Genomic DNA, 26568 nt, shown 5'->3' with positions numbered 1-26568 from the left:
CTTCCAAGGCATAGCGGGCAGAAGCAGGCGGCTGCGTGCCTCCCTCGTCTAACTCTAGAATTTCATGCCAGCGGTCAGCACTTTTAGGAACTCCCCACCCTGTTCTTCTGGCTCGTTTCTCTCAAACTTGTGTAAAGGAAGGTTATGGTAGGAAGTGGGTGTGATATTATGGCACCCGCCTACGGTGAGTTAATTCCCCCCTGTTCCTGAGGTGTTAAGGAGCTCAGAAAGCAAGCTTTTATTGTAGAAATATTCTTGTCACCCCTGTATATGAAAGTGCTATTTATATTGTGTTCTGTGTTCCCTGTTGCTCAAGGAAAACCCATCAAAGTTGTCAAAGGTTTTGTGTTGGTTTTTTTGTTTTGTTTTGTTTTGTTTTTAATTATTGTGGTTTTTTTCTTTCTTTTTTTTTTCCCCCGTAGAAGTAAATTATTGCTATTAACTTCTGGTGAAATACTAATCAAAGGCCTTCTTAGTCCAAGTTCCACGTGTGTGTCTGAGGAGCAATACCCTCACACCCATAACCCTTGCCCTGGGCTATGAACGTGAGAAGTATAAAAAAAAAACCGCTCATTTTTTGAAATTGAAGATGTATGTACAAACGTTCTTGTTGTCAATAGAGGTAGCTGCTATTGCTAGATGGGCCAGTGGGACAAGGAGCATGGTTAAATCTATGAAGATCTTCTTATTCCTCTAGTCTAAGGGATTTCTTGGTGACTTTTTTTTTTTTTTTTTGCTTTGGGAGTTTCCTGGATATGCCTAAAATAGGAGCTATTGTATCCCCTGTTTAAAAAATTAACAGTCTCCTCTTGCTTTTCCTGAAGGCTTTAAGCAGCTGGTTCTGCTACTGAGTGTTCAGAGCAACTCCCTCGAATTTCCTCCTCATACTATTCTAGAAGTCTTCGGCTTGTTTTGTTTAATTTAGAGATATTGTTCTCTAAGAGAGCATTGAGGGTCTTTGATTCTGAAGTGGTTGATTAGGGCAGGAGATGAGGACTGCAAACTCTTTACTGTTGTTCACTAAACTAAATAGGCAAGCTTTCACACCATGTTTTTGTTTGTATGCTTGCATTATTGCTATTATGTGTGTTGACTACGCGTAAATGTTTCATGTTAATTTTAACAAGGTAAAATAATCTATCATTTCTGTATGAGAAAATCAAGACCCTGAAAGTCAGACTGATCTGCCCAAGTGCATAAAGTAGACCAGTACCAGTTTGACTTGGCATGCAGGTTTCTAGCCTTGCAAATACCTGTTGTAAACACCAGGATGCTGTTGGTAGATTCTCATCCTCCTTCAGTCTTCCCGTTCTGATTCCCTGCCTTCTCCATCCAAATTCAAAGCACTGCACTTATCCCAGTTGTGTTGCTGAACATCTGGAATGGGGTGGGAGATGTGCTTCTCCATTCTCTTGTGGGAGCCTGTGACACACAGAAGCTGCAGTGTAGCTTTGGCGTCTTCAGAATTCCTACTTGACAAATAGGGATTCCAGCTCTTCACAATGCTCTGCTGGGTCAGGTTCTTGTCTGATAAAACCTCAGACTTGCAAATTAGAATGCAAAGTCTCACCGTGAGGCTATGGAAGGACTTTGAGACATACCAAGAGCATGTTCCTTCAGTCCTTGGAAATTCAAGGCAAAACTGTGCTCAGATTTGGGATCCTGGAGATTGTATGTGGGTGGAAAAAAAAAGTCAGTGTGTTATCTGTGGCCAAGTTTATTGAGGGAACCCACAGAGAAGTCTTTGCATCCTCCCTGGATGAGATGAATAAATAATACCACACCAGCAGGATGTCACAGTGCAAGCCACACCAGTAGGGATGTTCTGCTCCATTGCAGACAGCAGCCAAACTTCTAGTAACTTTAGCAGAGCCAGGACTTCACCCCAAAAGCAGAGGGGATATGGGAATTAAGCTGAATATGGGAAGTAGAACACCTAGAAGCATTCTGCATCCATAGTGCGGCTCATATGAAAGCCAGGCAATTCTTTCAATGTTCTGAGCATCAAATCAATTTTATGCAGTATTTCGGCCTTCTGAGTTCCTTAATGCTTCATTTACCAATTCAGCTTATTTATAAAAATTGAGTTAAGCAGAGAAGACTTATTTGATCTAAAAACAGAGGTTATCATGTACAGTATTGAGCATAGACTGACAAATAATTTTTAGCATCTCTCAGGTTTTCTTTCAAACTTCTTCTGAATCTCCAGCATAGAAACTAAACATACCTCAGTGTGGCTTTTTGTTACTTTCTCGTTAGACCGTTTGACAGGTTGGGGCTGGATTTTGTTTTTATTTTAAAATTTTCTGTCTTTTTTTCTCTACACACAGAAATATATGCTCCTTTCTACATTTTTGTTGATCACAAAAACACTGATATTGCTCAGTGTTTTCTCCTCTGTCTCTCCACTCCATGGGAAATGTTATGAGAACTACATTACAAGGCACTGGGATGAATGGTGGAAAATCTGTACTCCTAAAAAATTCAGGTTGCTTGTAGAATGTGGTTAGTTCATAGGCTGCTAATAGAAATATTAAACAGTTTTTAATGATACGAATGGAAAAATCAGTCATCAGCTTTATGAAGCTGACACTCGCTTTTGTTGTCCTTTAGCCTTACTCTTGAATCTTCCTGAATAAACAGAGGAAGGTAGGAATGTCTCACAAAGGAAAAAAAATCAAACCAAACATCTGCCCCCTGCTTAAAAACTCTCGATAAGAGCTGAGGCTGTTATATTATATTAAAACCAAAAAGAAATAAAAAATTTTTTGCCATTGCTATTTAACACTGCAGGATGGAAGTATGAACACAGAGTGAAAAATGTCACTAATAGTTTCTTGGCTTAATGTAATTAATGGTCTTAGACCTTAGAAAGCCAGGATCATCAATATTCTGCAGCACACACTGGCCCTCCCTAATAGTTCACCACTGCTAAAAGTGGTGATTTCCAGTCTTCCCCCTCCCTCCCTCGCCTTATGCTGGGAGGCCATATGTTGGCCTGGGCATTCACTGGATTTAGCTAATTGCATTAGCTGTCAAAAACCTCCAACTCTATAAATTTAATGAAGAGTGTTGGCTCAGTCCAACAGAGCAGGAGGGCAAAAGCAGGTGGAGGGGAGGGAAAGTGGGATGTCCATGCACACCTACCCATGTGTGGGATCTGGTGTTGGCTTAATTGCCCTGAGCTAATCAGTTGTCTGGGGCAGGGGGCACAAGATTCTTAGAATAGGAGTTCTCATATTGCAGCTCTCTCCTGAAGGGAAGGTTTCGTTGTTTAAGTTCTTGACAAGAGAACTAGATAAATCTAGGTTGCCTCAAAGTACAGGCAATAATAGTTTAGTACATAAACCCTTCTGAAGCTGAAGTGTCAAGGTTATCCTAAATTTGTCTGTGTTATGGAACATACAGGTGTGTTTTTACATGTTCTCTTCCCATCAATGTCCCATATAGTGCCTCCACAGCAAAAGAAGATTTGGATACTATGGTCCTGCAGTAACTCCCTCTCTGTGTGTTGAGTTCCTTGTACTGCCCTGGTAGTACAGACTGCCCTGATAGACTCAGGCTGCCACAGAATAGATGAAGTTTCCCCACTGTAGAACCAAGTAAGAAAGACTCTTGTAAGGCAGGGATCAATCTTTCTTCTATAATAAGACCGGTTAAATCAATAATTAAATCAGAATAATTTGTGACTGAATAATTACTAATAAAGTCATAATACTGCTCAGAGGTAGTTTCTGGGGACTCAGGCAGTAGAAGGAATATACAAAGCTAAAGTACTTGGATTTTAAGGCTGCATTGATATGTGAATGATAGGAGTGATGGAAACTCAAATTTGTGCTACATGGGTAGTAAGAAGCGGCCTAACAAACTGCATGTGGTTTGCTTAGCAAAAGTGAAAACTCTGCTTCAACCAGGGTGATGATGAGAACTGTGAGTAGGCAATGTTTGCTAATAATGTTGTGTGTATCTAGACCGTTACATCAGAAATTTCCTCTTGCTTCTGATGGAGGAGTAATTTTGTGAAGCTTTTTCTCTTGCCGCTACCTTTAGTGTGGCCCTTGTGACACTGTACACACACCTTTATCCTGGTGTATGAACAGGCAGACTTGCTAGAGATGGAATATTTTTGTTGATGTTTGGTTACTCTGGGATGAATAGACTTACCTGAAACTAACCTAAAGCAATGCTTTGGAAAAAGGAAAACACCCAAATCAAGAAGGTGCCACAAAAATAAGAGCCCATTATTTACATTCAGAAAAAGGAATATTCTTTCCAACTTGGAAATACAGCCCAATGGGTACTTCTAACATTAAGTTTATTTACAGTCATCTCCTCAGAGTTGCTTTTGTATCAAGAGTCAAAGTTTTAAAGGTTAAGAAGCCAGAGCTGCACAATCAGTATCCATGTTGAGATGTTTTGAGGGTTAGGAGGGAACATAACTGTCTGCTGCTTACAGTTGCTGGGGGAATTCACAATTTCAAAAAAAGCCTAGAAAAGGGGTAGTTGGGAAGTTACAAAAAATAAAACAAATATCCACTATTTAAAAAGCCCATCTCCTGAGGCAAACAGTTCCTTGCTATAAGTTAATCGGTAAGGACTTTTCCACTCAGCTTTAGCAGGTGGAATGTTAGTGTCTTAATGGTAATAGGAGAGTCTAACTGCTGCTTTTGTAGACCTAATATAGACATATATGCATTTCAAATAGGTACTTGAAACCCCAAAAAATAATGATAGTATTAAAAATAAAAAGGGAATTAGCTTACGGACGTTTCTCCAAAGTGACTAAGCCTTACATCAGCTCCAAGAAAACTAGTGAAGAAAGTCAAGCCAGGTAGACAAATATAGTAATGAAGTATTTATTGCTGATAAATGGAGTACTAAATTCTACTTAGTCTGAACACAACATGGATACCTTTAGCCTGCTTAAGTGCTCAGAGTCAGAATTAGTCAGGTGAATATTAAGACTCAAGTACAGCACACTGGATTGCATGGGTCTGGCTGCTGGAGAAGTGGGAGCAGAAGATGATGTAGACAAGATGAGGTGATGGGTTTGCAGAAGAGGCTTTGCCCACACAATGTTACCTTCTCTTTATCTGTGGCACTTTCATCATGTGATTTATTTGGAAGGGAAGAACAAAAAGGCTTGGCATAAGAAGGAATTTGGAGTGGGTTTTAGGAAATAAAGGAGCAGGTGGTCTGATGGTTTCTGTAGAGGCTACTGAAGGCCTTAGCACCCTACTACTTTGTTGTGTAAACTTTATGTTGGAATAACAGGTACAATAAGGAGAGAGGGAGAAAGCAAAGAAACATGATTCTTATTTCTAGCCTTCCAAAAAGATTGTATGAGAGAGTGTTTGGCTGTCATTTCTCCCTCTTTACTCACACTAGAGAAGCAAACTGCTGTGAAATCTATTTCCATATAAAATTACGTAGAAAAGAGGGGGAAGGGTTCCTTGGAAATTTAGAAAACATATCATGACACATGCTTTCTTCAGAAGCTCAAAGAGACGTGGTTGTGACCTTATGCAACATTTCTGTATGATTTCCTTGAAAAAAAGGAAGCTGACAGATTGAGTGGGAGATTTCTTTACATTTTCACTAGACCAATAAAACAGGGAAATAAAACCAATATAAATAAAACCAAAATGTCCAATAAAATTTGGACATTTTTAGATGGCAGGAGATGACGGTTATCCGAAGAGTAAACTTTTTGTTGTTCTGCTGCTGGAAGCCTCGAGTTTCCTTAGGCAGGAACTCTTCAGCTCCTTGCTGTGAGACCTTCGTTTCATCAGTGAGCGAGAGGAGAGTGTGCTGAAGAGAGCAGTGCTCCCCTGTGCCAAGCAGAACCTGTGGAGAGAAAATGTGTTTTCTTTTCAACTCTGCTTTCTCATTTCTTTCTCACTTCTGGGCTTGAAGGAGCAACAGGTTTTCCCTTATACCTTCAGCCTAGCTCTTATGACTAACTTAAAGGGAGTAAAGATGTGGAGAGTTTACCTGGATCGACCCCCAAGCTTAGGAAGTTATTAGCGGTTGGCTGAGCAGTGGTGGCTGTCCTTGCTTGTGTTCTTAGTCCCCAGCAAATGGCTGCTTCCTTTCCTTCAGGAAGTCATGTCACCTTGCTCTTGTCAGCAGCCACCACAGCTTGGCTTATGCATGCTGATATTAAGCCACCACAGCTTGTTTGTGTCTGTGAGCCGAAGATGCCGAGAGGTAGAATTTTGCAGTGGGTAGAGCAGGGAGTTTTCCTCCATGCTAGGAATACTGTAGGTCCTTAGGCAGTGAGAGATGACTTGTTGAGAAATAAACGCTCCTAGAAATTGTCTTTATGAAACAAAAGTCTCTAACAAGACTTCAAGCTTCATCAGATCAAAACAGTGTTCCACCCTGCCCAGCATCTTGCTTTCCTGTGGTCTTCACACAAGTGTTGGAGCTTCCCTGTGTTCTTTTCTTTTCTGGAAATCGTTAATTGAGATGAGTGGAAAGAGATGCTCCTACTGGGGCAGTGGGAGCAAGTGAGATGTTTAAATCTGCCTGAACAGGATAGAAGACAAAGAAAGCACGTAGGTTGTGTTGAAAAGATGTGGGAGTGAGAGCTTACCCTGTTTGCTTTTACATTTCCTGTGCCTGGAAAAGACCTCCAGTGCAGACATCAAGAAGTAGCACCTGTAATGGCACAAGAAGAGTACTTCCATGGGTAAACTGCAAACAAATTGGATATTCCATAAAAAGTAAGGCATGGAGAAGACCTGTGTGCTTGGGTAGAGAACTGCACACACACAGAAGTGTGTTTCTCATTGCTTCAGTATCCTGTCTGAGAAAGTCCTTGATTCTCTGGTCTGGCAGCAAGCAGAGGAGCTGCTGACACAGTACACTGACTAGCACTGTTCTTTGCTGATGGGAAAGGACCTTCTGTCTGCTTTCATATGGAAAGGAGATAGGACGTGGAGCAAGATGGCTTATAGTTTGTTTTCTGGACTTGTACACAGTGAAGGGAAGTGACTTGGTGTGATAAAGCTGTCGTATCCACACTGATTTGTGAACAGTAGTAATGATGTAACATTGAGGTAACAATGATGGCACCAGAAGCAAGGGAAGTCTGGAATGATACAAGAATTAGTGGGTTCTTAACTTGATGCCTTTGACGAACAAATAAATAAAAAAATCAAAACCGAAACAAACTCGAAATAGTAGCTGTCACTTGCAACCGGTTGGCTTGAGGAGTAGAAGTATTTCTGTTTCATCATGCACAGTTACTATTTAAAGGGAAGTTTTACATGGTGTGTATTGGGAATTTCGCCTTAATATGAGACCTCATTTATAACTTAATCATGCCCTTCCTTCAACTTAGTAGTAAAAAATTACCAGCTACCAGCTGTAGTCTCTGGAATAGAGTCTTTAATGCAAGTGTAACTTGAACTCGGTACCAACATGTTTTTGTCTATGTCCACATAAATGTCTGCCGTGGCAGTAATCTTGTGGTTGTTTTAGAGCTATTTGGAAGTTGATTCCTGAAGACAGAAGCAAGGATGCAGAGATGCTAATGGTTTACAGTATCCCCTCCCCACAGCAAAATTTTGTTTGTTACATCAGTAGATTTTTTTTTCTTATAAATGTAGCTGTTTTTAATAAAAATTAGGGAAAATCTCTTATTCCTCTTCTGTTCTTATGTGTTTAATTACATTGAATATCTGGGCCTTTTTAGCAGTTCAGGTTTCTGGACAGCTCCATTTCTTGCTGACAGCTCTGCTAGATCTCAGAGGTTTGGATGTTATTTCACATATGTCGTCTGTGAAATAAGTTTGTTTAAGTGACATTTCCAAGGGAAATCCCTAATACCTCCATGATTTCAGAGCAGGTGCTTTGAACTGAGTAGCAATTTTATGTCAGAAGTGTGCTTTTTAATAACTGTGAATATTCATGATGGAAAAATTTGTTTATTTACTCCTAGGGAACTTCAGTCTGGGTGTTCTGCAACAAGATGCTAAAATAGATTTTACTGGCGACAGTTTCATCTTTTTCACCAGACCATGGGTAGGAGACCCATTTCAGGTGAACAGAGGGAAAGTACTGAGGATAGAGGGTCTTAGGATAGGGAAGAAGATCAGGACAATGATTCTACCTGGGACCAGAATGTGGAAATTGGATCCCTTTGTAGTGCCTGTCATATGATTGTGCTGACAACCTTGTTTGGGTAATTCTAAACTAACACATGCCTTAGTTTGCAACATTGTGATGTGATTTTAATCTAAATTTGAATGTGTCTTATACTGCATACAGTGTTAGTCAAGCAGTATTTTATAAAACAATTGTTAAAGTAACTTGTTTTTTTTTTCTCTTGTAGCGCTCATCTACGCTGAGGATGTGTTGTCTGGCATTGTGGGAGAAAATTTTACTTTTCCAGTAGACATAAAGCAAAGAATAGAGGATATTACTTGGAACAAAAACAAGGATATAGTGGCTGAATGGGATGGGCAAAACCCACCGACATATTTAACTCATCTCCGAGGCAGGAGTGTGCTTAAGGAGAATGGGAATTTGACTATATTTAACTTGGAGAAGAGTGATGCTGGCACATATGAGTTAGTCTACCAGACTTCTGGGAAAGATGGTTTTTTAGAATTCATTCTTGAGGTATTAGGTAAGTAGAGGAAGAACTGCATAAAGAACGTGCACCACTTCATTCACTTTAAAAAATCTAGAAAGAGGATTGTTTATTTCTCAACAAAGCAAATAGAAACAATGGGGGGCTGTTCTTTGGCTCTGGTGTTAAGTTGCTTAGGCACTTTGAACATATTTTCAAAGGTGGCATCTAATTTGTGTGCCAATCATTACTCACCATGGAATGACTGTTAGTGTGCGTAGATGGCACGCAGTACTTCCAGGTAGACAACCAAACCCTTTGAGCAAGCTGACCATGTTATCCCAGGCATTATGTGCTTGAATATCTGTGGCATCATCCTGTGCCCATCTACTCATCTTCACTAGCACTCTTTGGCAAATATGTTTGACCAGTGGGTATATTAGTCCTATTGACAGTGAGCCATGAGAAGGCTTGAACTAGGCATCAAAGAACCCCAAGGAGGTGGTTTACAGGTTCCTTTTAGAAACACATTTCTCTCGTGCTCATGTGTGCATGTGCACACACAAACCTTACATGAACACTTTTGTCTCTGCACTCTTCTGCTGCTTTTGTTGCTCCAACCCTTGTACTGTGCTAAAATTCAAGGCAGTTTATAACTAAACTCAATGTTTTTTCTCTCCTTTTAGATCCCCCTTCAGAACCTAAAATAAATTACAGCATCAAGGGTGATAACCTTGTGTTAAACTGTACATCAGATTTCCAGAGGCCTGTGAATTACACTTGGAAGCTCAGTAACGATCCACGCAGCCATTGGAGCCAGGAATTTTCCATCCCTATAAAGAATATTGACGCTACCAAGAATGCTACGTGTTTCATTACATTCTCACAAACGGAAAGAAGCTCTGAAATCTCTTTGATTCAGTGCATTTCAGATGAAGAAGGTAATGAATGTGTCAGGTTGCAAACACAGGTCTGAGAGGCTTGGATGGGAAGCAGCATGAACTTTGTAAGATTTCTCCTGACTTCTAGGGGAGTTGGATTTAAAAAGTAAAAAGCATCAGAAGTGATTTGTCTGCTAAAAGTGTGTATAAGGTTGATGGAAGGTATGAGATTGACAGTTTGATCCCCACCAATAACTGGACTGAGTAATAATAGGAGACCAACTTAAAAGATCTCTTTTGAACCTTCTGGTCTCCTGTAACTAATGCTGATGACTTGTGCTCTATGTACTACTCTCCATGAATTGGAGTGAAACTGTTCAGTCATTTCAAGTGAGTTATCTAGCAGCATTAGATAAAATAATGTCTCATCTAGCATCATCTGCATGAATCAATGAACATACTTCTTTCCCCCTTCACAGAGAGATATCAAAATTAGAAGAAAGAGTTTTCCTCCTGTTGCTTATAGCTTTGGGAAAACCTTCAACTTGAGGCTTGTGTTTTTTTCTTTTTTAAACAGAGTTAGAACATGTTTGGAATCATCTCTTTTGTAGGGTGTGTAAAGCAGTCCCTAACTGACACAGTTTCTCATTTCTGTGCAAAAGTAATTTTCGTGGTTTACTGGTGTAGAATTCTTCTTCCTTCACTGGAGTTCTGTGTTAGAAACTTGTTAGAAATGAGACATGTGGTGGGTTGACCTTGGTTGGCTGCCAGGTGCCCTTCAGGCTGCTCTGTCACTCCCTCTCCTCTGCAGGAAGGGGGGGAAAAGCAGGACAAAAGCCTCATGGGTTGAGGTAAGGACAGGGAGAGATCATTCAGCCATTACTGTCACAGGCAAAACAGACTCAACTTTGGAAAAATTAATTTATTTATTGTCAATCAAAATCAGAGTAGGATAATGGAAAAACAAGAACAAGTCTAAAACACTTCCCCCAAACCCCTCCCTTATTCCCAGACTCAGTTTCACTCCCAATATCTCTACCTTCCCACCCTGAGCTGCGCAGGGGGATGGGAGTTGCAGTCAGCTCATCACACGTTGTCTCTGCTGCTCCTTCCTCCTCAGGGGAAGAACTCCTCACACTCTTCCCCTGCTCCAATGTGGCATCCCTCTCATGGGAGACAGTCCTCCCTGAACTTTTCCAATGTGAGTCCTTCCCAAGGGCTACAGTTCTTCACAAATTGCTCCTGTGTGGATCCCCCACAGGGTCACAAGTCCTGCCAGCAAAAATGCTCCAGTGTGGGCTCCTCTCTCCATGGGGCCACAGGTTCTGCGAGGAGCCTGCTCCAGCATGGGCTTCCCATGGGGTCACAGCATCCTTCAGGCATCCACCCATTCCAATGTGGAGTCCTCCATGGGCTGCAGGTAGATCTCTGCTTCCCTGTGGATCTCCAAGGGCTGAAGGGGGACAACCTGCCTCACTCTGGGGCATCATGGGCTACAGGGGAATCTCTGCTCCGGCGACTGGAGCACCTCCTACCCCTCCTTCTCCACTGACCCTGATGTCTGCAGGGCTGTTTCTATCACATATTCTCAGTCCTCTTTCCCTGCTGCTATTGTCTAGCAGTTTTCCCCCTTTCTTAGATGTGTTATCCCAGAGACACTACCACGGTCACTAGTGGGCTCTGCCTTGACCAGCAACAGATCCATCTTGGAGCCAGCCGGCATTGGCTCCATCCAGCATGGGGGCAGCTTCTGGCATCTAATCACAGAAGCCATCAAAACCTTGCCACACAAACCAAATACAAGATATTTGCTGAAATTTCATTTGGCTGAAATCTGGCTCTGACTTTCATATGCCAAAAAATGGAATAGCCATTGCCTTTCAAGGGGTGATGTGCCTTCACTGAACTGAGGTACTTAACACATAACTGTGCTGGAGTTGGCTTAGGGTTTTGCTACTAACTGACTCTTGTGCATTAATTTATTGAGGCTACTTTTTAAAAAACAAATAGGCTATAAAACGTACTCAGGGTTGCGTTTCTACTGAACTGTTGCTTTATAAATAACCAATCATTTTTATTTTTTTTTAAAGGATATGGCTCTCACAAAAGAAACAGAATTATTCTTATTGTGCTTTTTTTCCTCTTTATGCTGCTTCTGGGAATCCTAGTATTCCTACGCACAAGAGGTATGTAGAGCATTTCCTATTTGAGTTTTACGTGCTTCAAGATTATGCTCATCTAAGGAACTGTGGAACATATGAAAGTTTCTAACCACGGGATATTTTGTAAAAACAGTAATAGAAACAAGTACAGTTTAGGCAAAGGCTAGTAGATTTGAAGGAAACGATGTACTGAACTTCCTTGCATTTGGGCACTGGGCTCTGAGTGCTGGGAAACACTGCAGTTTGCATTTGCATATTTCTCCTTCAGACTGGGTGTTTCATTTAATGTTTGTTTCTACTTACCAAGTGTTTGTAGCCTCTCCTGTTCCTACCTGAGAGTGTTTTGACAGCCGTTTTTGAGCGCATCGTAAAGCTGCCCTCAAGATCAGGTTTATTGTTAGGACAGGCTTACACCACGGCCTGTTGAATACTGAGTCTAATCTGACAACTCAGTGTGATCAGCTGATAAATGGGGACTTCTGTGCCTCCTGTCAGCCTGTGTTGTATTGATGGAGGGGTATGGACAGATGCTCACAGATCGTTATGATTGGCAAAATGTCCGCTTTATTAGAAGAAAGACATCTTATATACTGCTTATGACACTCAGACATGTGTTTCTTGTTCACACAAGACTGGATACATAAGGAAAACATACTTTGTTGTACAGTGCTAATTGGATAACAACAGGTGTCCATAGGAGATGAGAAAACTTGTTCACCTGCCAAAAACTCCTCCTTGACTTTGGCAGAAAGCCTCTTTTGTTCGAGCCTCAAGGCTGAAGCCATTTTAAGTAACGCAGTTAGTTTTACTGTTCACACCCAAATATGCCAAGGCAATACTCATGGAAATGCAGTGGAAGTTGTTCACACAATTTCAATACACCAACAGTGTTGCCATCATCTTGGAGTTCCGTATCTCCTGCTGCCACCTTTTTGGGTTAATGTGTCAGATTGTCTTCTGGTTTGAAAAAGAGGTACACACCTCTTTGTGTTTGAGAGGGTTGCAAACAGGAATACATTTCTTCATCCTATGCATGCTCTGCATGGAAAATTCCTGTTGGCTTCCAGATGGGGTGGCTGTAGGGTGAGGAGTGTGGGGAAGGACTAATTGATGATATTCTTGAGGAAGGCTCTGATCAGAACTTAAAGAGATATATATGTTGTACGTGGGCCTTATGTTTTCCTGCTCATTCTCCATTTAGTTGGCATGGAATCATAAACTAGGTTGGAAGATATCTCTGGAAATTTCATCCAACTTACTGCTCAAAGCACGACTAACTTCAAAGTTAGATCAGGTTGCTTAAGGCCTTGCCCAGGCAAACTTTGAATAGTTCCAAGGATGGAAATTCCCCAGTCTCTTTCAGCATGCGTTTAATTGCTTGTAACTGGCCATCAGATAGAATCAAAACAATTCTGTTACTTCCCTTGAAACAATGAAGGTTTGAATATGCTAGAAAAGAAACTTGTTATACCTTGGTAGGATAAGCAGTGCGCAGGTAACAGCAAAAGAGATTTGCTGATTTAAGTACAAGACTCAGAATCATAAATTAAGCTCTACCTTAGATTTGATTAGATGTGTTCTGACTTGTTGCAAGAGGCCCATTCTGTTTATCTTTTACTAATTGTCTTTGCCCCAAAACTATATTTCATTCTTTGTCCAAGTCAAGTATTCAGTTGCATGTTCTCAGTGAATTTTTTTTTTCTTTTTTTGGTTTGGGGATAGGGGAGGGGATGGAATGAATGGAGGCTGTCAGTGAGTTTCCAAAGAAACTTTATTTCTGAGTCATTTCTCCAGATGTTCTGTTTGTTTGGGTGCAGGTAGAGATAAATTCGAAAGAGGAAGAGTAGCTCAGAAGAACAGTCCAGTGCATGGCTCAGGTAAGACAGTGTCACAGATGTCTGGAAATCAGATCGTTGCTTTCATTTGGTCTAGGCTTGTCAGTTTTTATTCTGTGTCAGTATAGTCTTTCATTGAGAGAGGTAAAGGAGTAAGTTTTCTTAGAGTATACTTATTTTTTTCTAGTGACTAGTGCATACTTTCTAAAATAAATAAATTTCATTATAGGAGAATGTGAGCAACTTTTCTCTATGGACAGCCAGGAACAGCATAACTCAGACACAGGTAAGAAACCTGTATTGCTGTATTAATGTTTTTGGACATCTGCTGTTGTTTGGAGCAGGGACTCTGATTTGCTCTTTTCTTCTTTGCAGGATCTAAGCTTTTGAATTGATTTTCAGTGTGGGCACATGTAGACTCAAAGTCTCAGCTGAGGTCCAATATGGGATAATTATAGGAACCTGCACTTAGTGAATGTGTTAGTGGGGCTGGCAGAGTTACAGACAGTGAATCACCTCAGATTTCCCTGGTCAGCAGCTGTCTTTGGAGATGAATTTCCTCTCAAACAGTGAAGAACTGGGGCTGATTTACATGCTGAAATGAGGTTAATATTATCTGTCTCTTTTATTCTTACATGCTTGTGCAGTCTAGAACTTCCTCGTGAGGGGAAGAGGAGGGACAGGCACTGATCTCTTCTCTGTGGTGACCAGTGACAAGGCCTGAGGGAATGGCCTGAAGTTGTGTCAGGGGAGGTTTAGGTTGGATATTAGAAAAGAGTTCTTCACCCAGAGGATGTTTGGGCACTGGAACAGGTTCCCCAGGGAAGTGGTCATAGCACCAAGCCTGACAGAGTTCAAGAAGTGTTTGGATGATACTCTCAGACTTTTGGGGATGGTCCTGTGCAGGTCTAAGGGTTGGACTCAATCATCTTTGTGGGTCCCTTCCAACTCAGCATATTCTGTGATACAAAATTCTTTGAGAAATTTGGTTAATTATTTTCCTAAACTTTTCTAAGTATTCATATCAAGTGTTTAGGGCTGAATATGAATGTGATGCATTGCTTATTCCCAGTGTTCCCCATGGAAATGTCTTATCAAATAAGACTAGCAGGAGTTTGCTGTTAATTTAGCTTGGCACGTTGTTAGTCTGGTGTGCAGAACTATGGTCCTTGCTTTTGGTGTGTGATTCTGGAGCATGCTTGCACCCATTGGGTCAAGCTGCAGTTGTCTCCTTTGCCTTCTCTAACCCCTTGCAGTTGTTTCAGAAAAAAAATCTTTTAGCAGTATGTTTGATTGACTCTTACTCCATTTTGCAGGCCTGCCTTCTTCTTGTAACAGCCAGATGAGGGAAGGAGACAGTCAGTGGAGGAACTTTTCACCTCTGTTAGTTGCCAGTCTGTTCCCCAGGCAGTACAGAGTCTCAGTGGTCTGCATTCCTGTCTTCCTGCCCAGATCTTCACTTGAGCTTCTGCTGTCCATTCTAACCTGCATTGGGTTTTTTTGTTTGTTTTTTTCCTTGGTGTTTTGTTTGGGTGTTTTTGTTTGTTTGTTTGTTTGTTTGTTTGTTTTTTATTTCGCTTTTTATTTGCTGCAATATTATTCTGTTCTCTGGCTTCTGGGTCTATGTGTTGGAGTATGGAAATTGCTCCATACGGTGAGCAGAGAAGGAAGGGGACAACTCCTTTAGTCTGTGCTCCTTTCACAAGGGTGAATTTGGCTAACGTGCTCCACCTTTAACCTGTATGACTCTTGTTGCCAGGACCTGTGGTCTGTTTTTAGGAACTAAACTAAATTAAACCCCAAAACAGTTAAGCAGATTAGGGAGAACAGGGGAAGACTATTGAAAAACACTTTATTACAAGACCAAACACTGTTTCAGTGGGGAATAGTCAAAGCTCCCACCATCAGGTGCAGGGTCAAGTGCCCTGTTGGAGTGTTCTGGTGTTGAATTAACAGTGTCTTCATGTGGGATACTCGGTCTGGTATCTCACATGAGCTGCTGCAGTCAGCATCCTGGAGCAGGATGTTTCTTGAATTGCAAACTACTGTGTCGCTTTGCAGAGATTTTCTTTATATTTGATTTAATTTCTTGATTTGTTCTTTAATTTAATTTCCGAAGTTTCTTAATGCTTTTATAGTTTGGAGATTTAAAAAATGTGATGGTGAAGAGCCTGGAAAAGCTGCTACAGGTAGAGAGGTAGCACTATGAAAGCAAGGGCTTGGATTTTTTTTTGTCGTTGGGTTTGTTTGGGATTTTGTCCTCCCTTTCTACCTCTCTTATGAGCTGTTTAGCAGAATTTTTAGTAAAAAACTTCATTTGATATCCTCAAACATTTGTTAAAGCTGTGGTTCTAGCCCATGGTTCAGAGATCACTAAAGTCTAGAGACTATGGGTGAATCTGAAGGTTAAAAAAGAAAAACCCAAGCCCCCCAAACCCCCTCATTTTGGTACTGCACTTAAATTTGCTTTAGAATGTTCCTATTAGAGGTTCTTTAAGTTCTACAGAGAGAAAGAGTTTAAAGTCACAGCGTTAGTGCAACACATAAATGAAGTAAAAAAGCAAATGCATATTCTCTTCTCTCTGGCTTTTTATGGCAAATCTGCAGCTTTATCACCTTAAGTAAACTGACTTGAGAAAGATTTTGTAAAGCTGTAGGCATAAGTATAGACAATGTTGGTCATGGTCTGGGACCTTAAGTGGTTGCTGGAGGAAAGTTGAAATTAATTGTGAGTCCTTTAGGTGGCATAACATACTGGTTCTCAGAAGTATCTGCTAAAAGTGTTATAATGAAGTTTTCGCTTTAAGACTGAGTTGCACGTTTTGCAGACTACTGTGCTGTCTCCATACATATTTCTAAAAAGGATTTCTGTTTCCTTGCAGCTATATTTTCACAGCCTGTTCATTGTGAGAATGAAAGACCTGAAGCAGGTAACAAGTGAGATGATGCCCTAAAACAGGAGAACTTGGAGGGAGGAAATAATTTTGTACATGGCCTTTTGCAGTCCTAAACATACTAGCATGTTCTCAGTATAGAGTTTACCATTCCCCTGTTGGCCTAGAAGAACCTGTTGTCTTAGGAACAGTAAATGTGGATGGGTAGATCACTAGATGAGAAGTCAAAAAGACCTGGAACCTTGTGTTTGGTAAACAGCACAAAGCAAATACCTTCTTGGGGCTTCACCTTCCCTTTTGATACGATGAGACTGATGCTGCATGCTGTGTTTGGAAACCACCTCACCACTTCCACTGTGGGAAGAACTAAGCGTATATGAGGGAACCCCTTTTTATAGTAAATAAGCAAATTACCCTTTTGTCTAATGTCACCTTTTATTTGCAGGCAAAAGAGTGCAAGGGTATTTTCATAGGATATCATGATGAGTAGGTGGGCTTTGCTTTCTGATGGAAAAAAACCCTCAAACAGGACCTGAGACAATAAAATGCTCCGGCTTCAAAGCTTTGTGTTGATGGCAAATAGATCAGCACACCAATTTAGAGATGGGATGCTTCCAAACTTGCAAAATTCTTATTTGGGATTTACAGCAGGCTTCTTTCCTTAGAGAAGCACCATTTTTAGATGCAGTATCTTCCACTTGCTTTTTTATGCTCTAGGACAGTCTTTTGACTTCATTCATCTGGCAGTTAAGCAAAACTCCAGTTTTGTTTTCTTAATACAGTCAGTGTAAATTTCAAGGAAATTTGGAGACCTGTATTTTTTCTAAAAGTTCTTTTTACTCAGAAAGGTTAGGGAAATTGATCATTATTGCTCAAGTCAGAAAAAAAAATGTGGGTTTTTTCCCAGTCTGTTGCACTACTGATTCATTCACTCACTAACTCTTCCACCATTTTCCACAAGTAGCTGATAATAAGGGGGTTGGAGAAGGCAGAATTTTTTCCTATTAATGAAAAAATCCCTAATGCTGACAGTAAGGAAAAGGAAACCCAGAACCCCCTGGGTTTTGCTGCTTATTCTCCCTGCATGAGTTGTAATGGGTGTAGAACAGCTTTCTTCATATGAAGAAACAGGGATTGTGTAGCTGATGGTGAAGGTGTGGTGCACTGTGGGATTGTCTTATCACTTGTGTAACTTTTTCTACATACATAGACGTGGATATAGGAGAAGGAGGTTTATTTTATGCCTGTCTTAAAGTAGAAAGGAGGGAAACATACAGTTCAGGCAAAAGAGAATCAGATCCATAGATAAAGGTTGTCAGTTTGGACACTAGAGGAATTAAAGAAAATAAAATACTTTATTTTGTAGCACTATATAGTGGGAACATCATGAAGGGGAATTAGTGCACCTCTGCACAGGACACCCTGCAGCACTTAAGTAACAGGCAGTCACTGCTCTACTGATGGGAAATAGTAGGCAAGGCTATGATGTTCTCTGAAGTGTGTGTACAAAGAAATTTTAAACAGACCTTCTGCTGATAGCAACTGCTGAGCCCTGGGCAGCACAGGGCAGTGACCTGTGCTGGTGAGGGGGAAAAGCAATGGAGTGTGCTCCTGAGGGACTGAAGCTATACTCTGATCTCTTTTCAGACAGAGAATTGAACAAGGAGGACAGCGCCCTGAAAAACGAGCAGACAGTTAACAATGGTGTAAATAAGGAAGGTAAGTGCCTGTTCTATGGAGCAGTCAGTGATACTGACCCAGTAGGCAAAGAGGCCAGGATCCCATCATAGAATCACAGAATATACTGATTTGGAAGGGACCCATCAGGATCATGGAGTCCAACTCCTGGCCCTGCACAGGACACCCCAAGAGTCGCACCAAGTGCCTGAGAGCATTGTCCTTAACCCTAGCCCTAACCCTCCCTGCCCTTGAGGAGTTGACAGCTCCTCCCAGTTTGGTATTTGTTGTCAGCTTGGAGTTGAAGGCTCAGAGTGACTTCTATATAATGCTTCCTAGTGGAAGTATTGGGTGGGATTGTGCCATGAACACTGTGTAGTTTCAGGAGAAGAGTTAACCAGCTTTCAGGCTGTAGTTAAGGTCAGAGTGACTCCTGTATTTTTATCACCTTTAGAAATAACCCTAGCAGAGCATAAGGACTTGAAGGGTGTATACTTGGGAGATGATTGAGATTTAAAAAAAGAAATAAAAAAAAATAATCCCAGTCAGAGTGAGATGAGAATACAGATCAAGTGACAGTCCCTGCTAAGGGCTGGCTTCTGTTTAATGCTGCCTGTTGGGAGTTCTCTGCAAGGAGGCCCTCATTTCTCCAGTGTGTGCACATGAAGCACTTAAGTGAGGAACAGGAATTGATGTAACCAAGAGGAAGGTTTGCCAAGGGGAAGCTTGATTTGGAGAGATTGCTTTGTGAAATGTAGTCAGGCTGTCCTTCACTGTGTCTGGTGGAAAACAGTACTCTCTGTGTCTGTCTGTCTTCAACCTCCCTGACATCTGCTGGAAAGGCAACACAACAATTCAAGCTGTCAGGAAGATTTCTGAGCAGCATCAGGGACAACTTCACACAGGATACTGCGTGTGCTAGCAAGGGGTGGGGTACAGCTGTATCTGCTACTCATTTGCAGAGAAGGATTGGATGGGGATTGGTCACAAATGGCTGCCTTGGCTGTAGTGACCAAGAAACAGCTCCAGATACTGAGAGGAGTGGAGAAAGTGAACATCAGAGTACAGGCCCTGTGCTTACAGAGAGCAGATTTCCACTTATTTAGGAAAAGAGTAGGCAGGATCTTGTGGGAGATAGTTCTGAAGAGCAAAGGAGCTCAAGAGAGCTATCAAGCCTTTAAGGAGGACTTTCTCCAAGCATGAGCACAGGCCATGCTGATGGTCAGGAAAACAGGAAAATCAGAAAATCATCTTGGCTAATCAGGGAGCTCCTGACAGGGTTCCAGTGCAAAAATTGCTTATGCTTAATGTGAAGGCAGGGACAGACTACAGTGGAGGAATGAATTCAGGAAGACTACCTAGGCAGGTAAGCAGGATATTAGGAAAGCCAGAGCTCAGGGAGGCTTGAAACCACTATGGAATGTCCATTATAATGAGAACATCTGCTGTTAAGTTGTCTTTAAAAGAATAAACAACAAAAATGTGGGCCTTTGTTGACCAGGAGATTGATTTCGAGCTCTCTAATGCTGATGAAGTATAGGCTAGGTGAGCAGACAGTGAGTTGGACTGAAAACTGGCTGGGTTGCTGAGTTCAGAGGGATGTGATCACTGGTATGAAGTCTAGTTGGAGACCAGTATATAGTAGTGTGCTTCAGAGGTCCATACTGGGTCCAGTCCTCTTTAACATCTTCATTAATGATGAAGGTCAGTCAGGCTCACTTTCATCCCTGGGAGAATCCTGGGACAAATTTTCTTGCAATGTGTTTCTGGTCAGAGAAGAAAGCTGGAGATTGGGGAGTACGTGTAAGTTGCAGATGTCCAAGTTGTCAGCCTTTTGTGGATGAAATTACTAGATTTGCAGATGAGGGAAGAACAGTGGGTGTCATATACCTTGACTTTAGCAAGGCTTTTTATGCAGTGTCCCCAGCATTGTTGGAGTCCTAAGCTGGGATATCCTAGTCTGAAGTGACGTCTATCTACATGGGTAGAAAAATTGCCAGCTTCTCAAGCCTGCAGGTCATGGTTAATGGTTTGTACTCTACATGGATGCCAGTGGCAAGTGGAATACTGCAGAGGTCTGTATATTTTGGTGATCTGGACAAGGGAGAGAAAACAGTGTCATGGAGTTTATAGATGACAGCAAAGTGTGCAGTGCAGTCAGTCAGTATAAGGGCAGAGTAAGGGCTGTGTAAACCTTAGGAAATTCTTCAGGAGCCACACAAAGTCCTGCACTTGGATGGACCAACACCCTACACTCGTGCAGGCTGAGGAGCAGCTCTGCTAAAAGGTACCTGTGAGTCCGAATGGACAGTACACAATGAGTCAACAGTGCTCCCTGGAAGCAGAGAAGGCTGAGAGCATCCTAGGCTGTTCTAAGGAGTGCCAGTGGATTGAAGAAAGTGGTTATTTTCACTTGTCACTTGCTAGATGTCACTTGTGAAGTATTGCATCTAGTTTGTGGCCCACCCAGTGCTGGAAGAGTGCCACCAGTCTGGAGCACAATTCCTCCTCTGAGAGGAGGCTGAAGAAATTGAGCTTGTTCAACCCCAGAGAAGAGCAGGCTTTCAGGCTACTTAACAGCACTGCCAATACCTATGGGGATGTTGATAAGAAGGCTGAGCCACCGTGTTTACTAAAGTGTATTAAGCAGGGTATCAAGGTGATGGTCCAAAATTGAAGCAGTAGAGATTCTGTGTGGATATGATGAAAAAGATTTCTGTCTCTAAGTATAACTAATCACTAGGACAGTCTACACAGGGTCATCATGGAGTTTCTACCACTGAAGGTTTTTAAGACCTGATTGGAGAAGGTCTTGAGTGGCCTGTCTGTTTGTCCTATGAGTTGTTTGTCTTATGAGTTTCTGTTTGTCTTATGAGTTGTACCTGGTGACTCATCTCTGGCACGGTCCGAGGGGGAGGGCTGTGGGACCGTGACACTGCACAAAGAGGTCCGAGCGAGGTAGAAGGTGCAATGGCAGTGAAAGTGTGCAGGGTTTATATAAGCTCTGGCGGAGAAAGGGCCAGAAAATGGGGTGGAGCATGAGACGGACAACCAGGGAAACGAATAGGAGTAGGGACTCAGGAGAAGAGGGAGGAACTGGGGAGGAACTGGGAAGAAAGGACGAATGGTAGCTCTCTCCTCACTGCAGCTTCTTCAGCCGATCAGAGGGAGAAGCAGGGAAGCAGGGAGAGGCATGTCTGGGCACGCCTGGGCAGTTACAACTGCAGGGGTAACATACAATGCACATATTTAAAACCACATAATAACTGTAAAGTCCATATAATAAAGTCCTTTTTCAATTGCTGTATATCTTTTTCCACACCTGGAACCGTTCCCACTCTGATTCTTGCTCCTCCACACATCTCTAAGCAATGACTGACACCACTGTGAAGTTAAGCAGTGAGATACTCTTGAGAACTGTACCTCTACTGTGATCTCTTTTTCAGAACTGTCTGCCATGCAGAGCAGCACCCTGAGATCCAAGTGTGCAGTTGATGATGGTGTAACTGAGGAAGGTGAGTGCCTGTTCAGAGATGGGAAGCTGCCCTGGGGGGAAAAGTGTTGGTTTTTGGTGTTAGCTGATGATGTTGGCAATATGTTGAGTTGTAACTAGCAACTCAGTCTTAGGCAATAGAGTCATAGCTTGAAGCTGAGCAAGGCAGGGGACTGTAGTTGTCTTCTGACCTCTGTGCATACGTCTTTAATGAGAACATTAGCATGCTGGCCTACCATGCAGATGGCTATAGCATAAATGAAGGCGGTAAGTGCCTGTACTGTGGAACAGTCTTTGTTCATTGTGACTTTTGCCTAGTGCTTCCTGATGTGCAGTTATGGGTGGCACCATGGGTGCTGAGTGCCTCCCATGCTTGGCTTTCGCAGGATCTGTAAAGGATCATGAAGACAGTGCAGAGTCAAGTATGGAGGTGAGAGGGGAGGTGTTGAATGGTGGTCCCATGGGGATGGGGCATGTCGGACAGGGTTATTATTCATGCCAAATGAATGTCCCAGATCTCAATCAGATTATCCTTGATCCATCTGGGCCAGAGAGGCAGAGTGTTGTGAGGGCCAGAATTGTCTGAGTATTGCCTTTGTGCTTGCAGAACTGACGCAGGTTGCAGAAGGTGGAAATGAGGAGCACCAGAACAACACTCACAGCTAAGAAGGTATGTGAGAGTGAAGCTTCCTGTGTCTTGGAAGAGTGTTCTGGCTGGCACAGAGGTTGGGAGTGGCAATGCTGGGTCAGGCTGTGTATGATTCTCTGACCCCTTTATACTCAGGTAGAAAACAAGAGTGAGAATTGGTAGGAGGGAAGTGGTGTGTGTGTGGTGGCATGTCCCTGTGTGATATGTGATAGGGAATCAGATGTTTGTGATGGAAGTGTACAGAAGACTGGCCAATTTAGCCAGTTTAGAATCACAGAATGGTTTGGTTTGGAAGGGACCTTTAAGATCGTCTAGTGCCAGCCCCCCTGCCATGAGCAGGAAACATTCCACTAGATGGATTACTCAGAGGCCCATCCAACCTGGCCTTGGTCACCTTCAGGAATGGGGCATCCACAGCCCCTTTGATCAACCTGTTCCAGTGCCTCATCACCCTCATAGTAAAGAATTTCTTCCTAATATCTAATCTAAACCTACCCTCTTTGAGCTTAAGGCCATTCCCCCTTGTCCTATCACTCCGTGCCTTTGTGAAAAGTCCTTCTCCGGCCTTCTTGTAAGCTGGAAGATACTGGAATGCTTCTACAAGGTCTCCCCAGAGACTTCCCTTCTCCAGGCTGAACAGCCCCAACTCCCTCAGCCTGTCTTCATGGGAGAGGTGTTCCAGCCCTTTGATCATCTTTGTGGCCCTCCTCTGGACTTGTTCCAACAGGTCCAGGTTTTTTCTTGTGTTGGGGGGCCCAGAGCAGGACACAGTTTAAAACTGCAGGATTGACTGTTGCTGATATTCATTAATAACTCACCTCTTGCTCATGCTTGCACTTTGACTTTATTCCATGCCTTAAGAAGTGATAAAGGCTTATAGTCTGAGGAGTCAGTAAGGCAGTATGTTTATTGCCCTCAATAGATGGATTCAAAGTCCAGCAATGGTTCTTAGTACCATCTTAGTCCATGTAAGCTTTGCAGACACACCAGCAGTGAGAAAGCTCTATTACATATTTATGCACAGTTTTGCTTAGAATCACAGAATGGTTTGGTTTGGACTTCTGAAAAAATCTTACACAACTGCAGTGAAATTACTTCTAAGCAGATCATGCACTTCAACTATACCCTTGGGAAATTGAGACATTCACAGTTATTGATGGCAGATGATTTCACTTCTCCATGCTACCATTGAATCTGCCAGGTTGAGGAAATTACTTCTATGTTTACCACCTGGCTGTCACAAGGATCAAAGACTTTGAGATCTAGCACCATGCTATAGCTTCAACTCATCTGTCTGGAAACTTCCTGTTTCACAGATAGGAATTTTGGATTTTTTACAGATAAGTCTTCAGTGTGATTTTCTGCTACGCTACCAGGTGCTTTGGAAGCCAAAATTAGAGTGTAGTCATTGCTCTCTTAGTCATGTGGTTTAGTTTTAGGTAGTCCCAAGAGAAGCAGGGAGTTGGACTTCATGATCCTTACAGATGCCTTCCAACTTGAGATTGGTTTTGTCTCCAAACTGATTAACTGAGACACCAGAAACTTCTTCTTTTGAAATTTTTTTATCTGACTTAAATGTTGGAAAAGAAAATTTAAGAAGTTTTTAAAAAATGTGTACTATAAACTAGTGTGTATCAAAGCATTTTTATTTGTTAAGAAGTTAAGTTTGCAGATTGACTGTGAATGATTTTTCTTTCCTGGAAGGAAAAGGAAAGATGTTGTTTTATCTGTCATACAGTCCTTATTTGAATGGTATAACTATGAGTATCTCATACTGGTTTCTGCTTTTTGTGTTGTAGATCAATGTCCCCAAACTTTTTTGATGGTGCACCACATCAATAAAATACTTTGAACATATACGCACAATTTATACATATTTATTTATAAATTATATATGATTACTACCATAATTATTATATGCATTCTAAAATATGCATAAAAATTTAAAAATTATAGGGATGAAATAAGCAGTGTTTTTAATTTTTAAATTTTATTAATGGTGCAAAAATATTTTTTTTCTGCACCACAATGGATTGCCTTGTACACACCCACTTTGGAGCCTGCTGATGCAGATAATCCATTTAAAGATTCTCAAAAGGCACAGTGATGTGGAAGCAAGTGGCACCTTACTGCTGCAGAGTTTTTTGTTCTGCCAAGTTTGATACCTCTGTTGAATTACCAACCAAGCAATCACATTCTGATATTTGCTGAAAACAATGCTGAAAAGGGGAAAAAAAATCTCTGAATGTGAAGAAACATGGATAAGTGGAAGGGTGGGAGGCAGTTAGGACTAAGTATAAGAAACCTGACTCTGTGATGTGGACAAAGCTGCTGATGAAACCATCTTGAAACAAGGAAGCAGACTTGAAACAGGGCTGTACAACTGTAGAGGAAGCTGTGACGTCTCCTAATAACTGAGTCATATCCTGTTAGTTACCAAGGAGTAATACTGAACACCAAATGAAGTAAGTCAGTGTATTATTCCTGGCCTGTGTGATGTGCTGCTTTGCACAGGCTGTGTCCTTGGCTGAACTGTGCCCCTGTGTCACACTTAAAGGTTTAACATCTGAAATGGTTTTGTTGTTACATCGTGCCAAGACGTCAGATATAGCTGTGCCTGCTTTAGTGCTGTTTGCGAGCCATGTGAGAACAGAACATTTTGCATGGTTTGTGGGAAGTATGAAACCTGATGCTTAAGACCACAACTGTAAAATGAGAGAACCCTTTTTCATGTTTAGACCCTCTCACTGCATAGACACAAGGAAGTATTTCACACACCCCCACATCTGCCCCAGCTGGCATTTGGTCGTGTTCTTTAGTCTTGTCATCAAGCTGGCATAAGTCAACTGAAGGTAAAGCAGTAAACCTGCTTGGATTTTAAACATAGAAATCACAAAAATACTTCAGGCTGATCTAGGAACACTCTGAGGACCAGACTAGGGACATCTTTTTTTTCCTCTTTGTCTACAGAGATAAGTATCATATGTTACCATTATCTTATCCTAGGTTGGAGCGATGCTGAGCTAGAGTGAGAGGGGCAGATAGTGCTATCAAAATAGAAGCAAAAACTGAAGGGCATAGTGCCTTGGCACATCCAGGTGGTTGCTCTTATGGAGTTACTGTGTGTGCACCAAGGTGGAAACACCGATGTAAGCGGGCTTGTGTGTGCTTCATTGGAAATCAGCCTGGTTAGAGGTTGATGCATGTTGCGTGTGGTGAGTTAGGTTGGGCACGTAGTATTGGACTTGCTGGATGCTAACTTCCTGTACTGTAACTTCCCTTTGCCTTCAGTTTCCTCCTTGTCAAATAAGAGCTGTATTTGCAATTGTCAAAAGAGAAAACTCCAAAAGCACTTGGCATATACTGTGTGGAAGAAATAGCAGCAGCATCACGTGCATGTGTGATGCATGACTGATACTGACATTACAGGCATAAAACCTTTACATAGAAGTGGTCTTAATTGCCTGGTTGTGTGATCCAAAGTCACCAAATCAGAACAGCTTCACAGATTACCAGCTTAGCAGGTGGCCAGCAGTAAGTAATAAATGTTCTTAACATGTTCCAGTTGCAGAGGAACATGTCTAATCATAAACAGATAATTTGGGTAAAATATCTAGTGGCTATCAGATACCATGGGTCACATGGCTGCTCTAATTGGGTTATTGTAAGTCACGTGACAGTGTCTTAATTCATCTTCACACTTTAGTAGTATTTAAAGTTTGCAGTATTCTCATATAATTCCTTAAATTTCTAGAAGAAAAGACAGTAATTTACCTGTGTACTTTCTTATTCTTTTGTTTCAGATCTTAAATCATGAGCAAATAATTGCTTTTTGGAGCAAAGAAAGATGGAAGAGAAGCTGTAAAATTCAGTGGCGAAGAAGCTGCTACCTCTTCCCTTGAAGGTCTTCCACATACAATGAAGTTATCAGAGCTTTATAAAGAACCACTTTGAAGACTAGTCAAGCAGTTTCCAGTGCCTATTTTTTTTTTCTCAAAGGCGACAGCCTCCTTTTCTAGTGTTACTGTGTGAAGATAAATAGACTGAATCATGGAAAAAGTCTTTTGGGTTGTTTTGTATGGAGTTTTTAGTGCTCTACTAACACAGAATGTAAGAGCTAAGGCCTAACTGCTCAGCTTTCTATGCAATTTTTGATCAGTACCTTTTTATAGTCAGAAGAAAGACAGCTCATCCTTCAGCAGACCCAGATGGATGGAAGTTGTATTTTCTAGTCTTGGTTATGTAACAGGAACTCAGTGCTCCAGACAAAGCTGTGTCCTGGAGTTGGCAGAAGCCTGGCAAACTGATCATCTCATGGCAGTGGTTCACATTGTGATTAAACTACATTTCAGTTTGTTGTTGCACTGGAACAGAGTTGCATTACTATTAGCAGTGG

At 41.7% G+C, this 26568-nt stretch overlaps 1 protein-coding gene across 4 annotated transcripts in view; it reads left to right on the top strand.

Moving 5' to 3' along the window:
- LOC103765734 (SLAM family member 5) overlaps positions 1–26300 on the top strand; it is a 26843-nt gene extending 543 nt beyond the window's left edge. The window contains exons 2-11 of one of the 4 annotated variants that reach the window (XM_029960703.1): positions 8342–8638; positions 9268–9522; positions 11553–11648; positions 13442–13501; positions 13689–13745; positions 16342–16389; positions 18001–18072; positions 21477–21545; positions 22131–22193; positions 25976–26300. In XM_029960703.1, the coding sequence (XP_029816563.1) occupies positions 8342–8638; positions 9268–9522; positions 11553–11648; positions 13442–13501; positions 13689–13745; positions 16342–16389; positions 18001–18072; positions 21477–21545; positions 22131–22189 (1013 nt within the window). In that variant the 3' untranslated portion in view covers positions 22190–22193; positions 25976–26300. Of the gene's footprint in view, positions 1–8341; positions 8639–9267; positions 9523–11552; positions 11649–13441; positions 13502–13688; positions 13746–14775; positions 14843–16341; positions 16390–18000; positions 18073–21476; positions 21546–22130; positions 22194–23971; positions 24028–25975 lie in introns of those variants that run through there. The other 3 variants (XM_029960704.1, XR_003915880.1, XM_029960705.1) reach the window with 3 other exon arrangements.
- The last annotated feature ends 268 nt before the right edge of the window (positions 26301–26568 follow it).

This window comes from Manacus vitellinus, unplaced genomic scaffold (assembly GCF_001715985.3).
Source record: "Manacus vitellinus isolate BGI_N305 unplaced genomic scaffold, ASM171598v3 scaffold_28_pilon, whole genome shotgun sequence".
NCBI lineage: Eukaryota > Metazoa > Chordata > Aves > Passeriformes > Pipridae > Manacus > Manacus vitellinus.
Note: the sequence above shows the minus strand (reverse complement) of the source record. Positions and strands in the feature narration are given on the sequence as shown.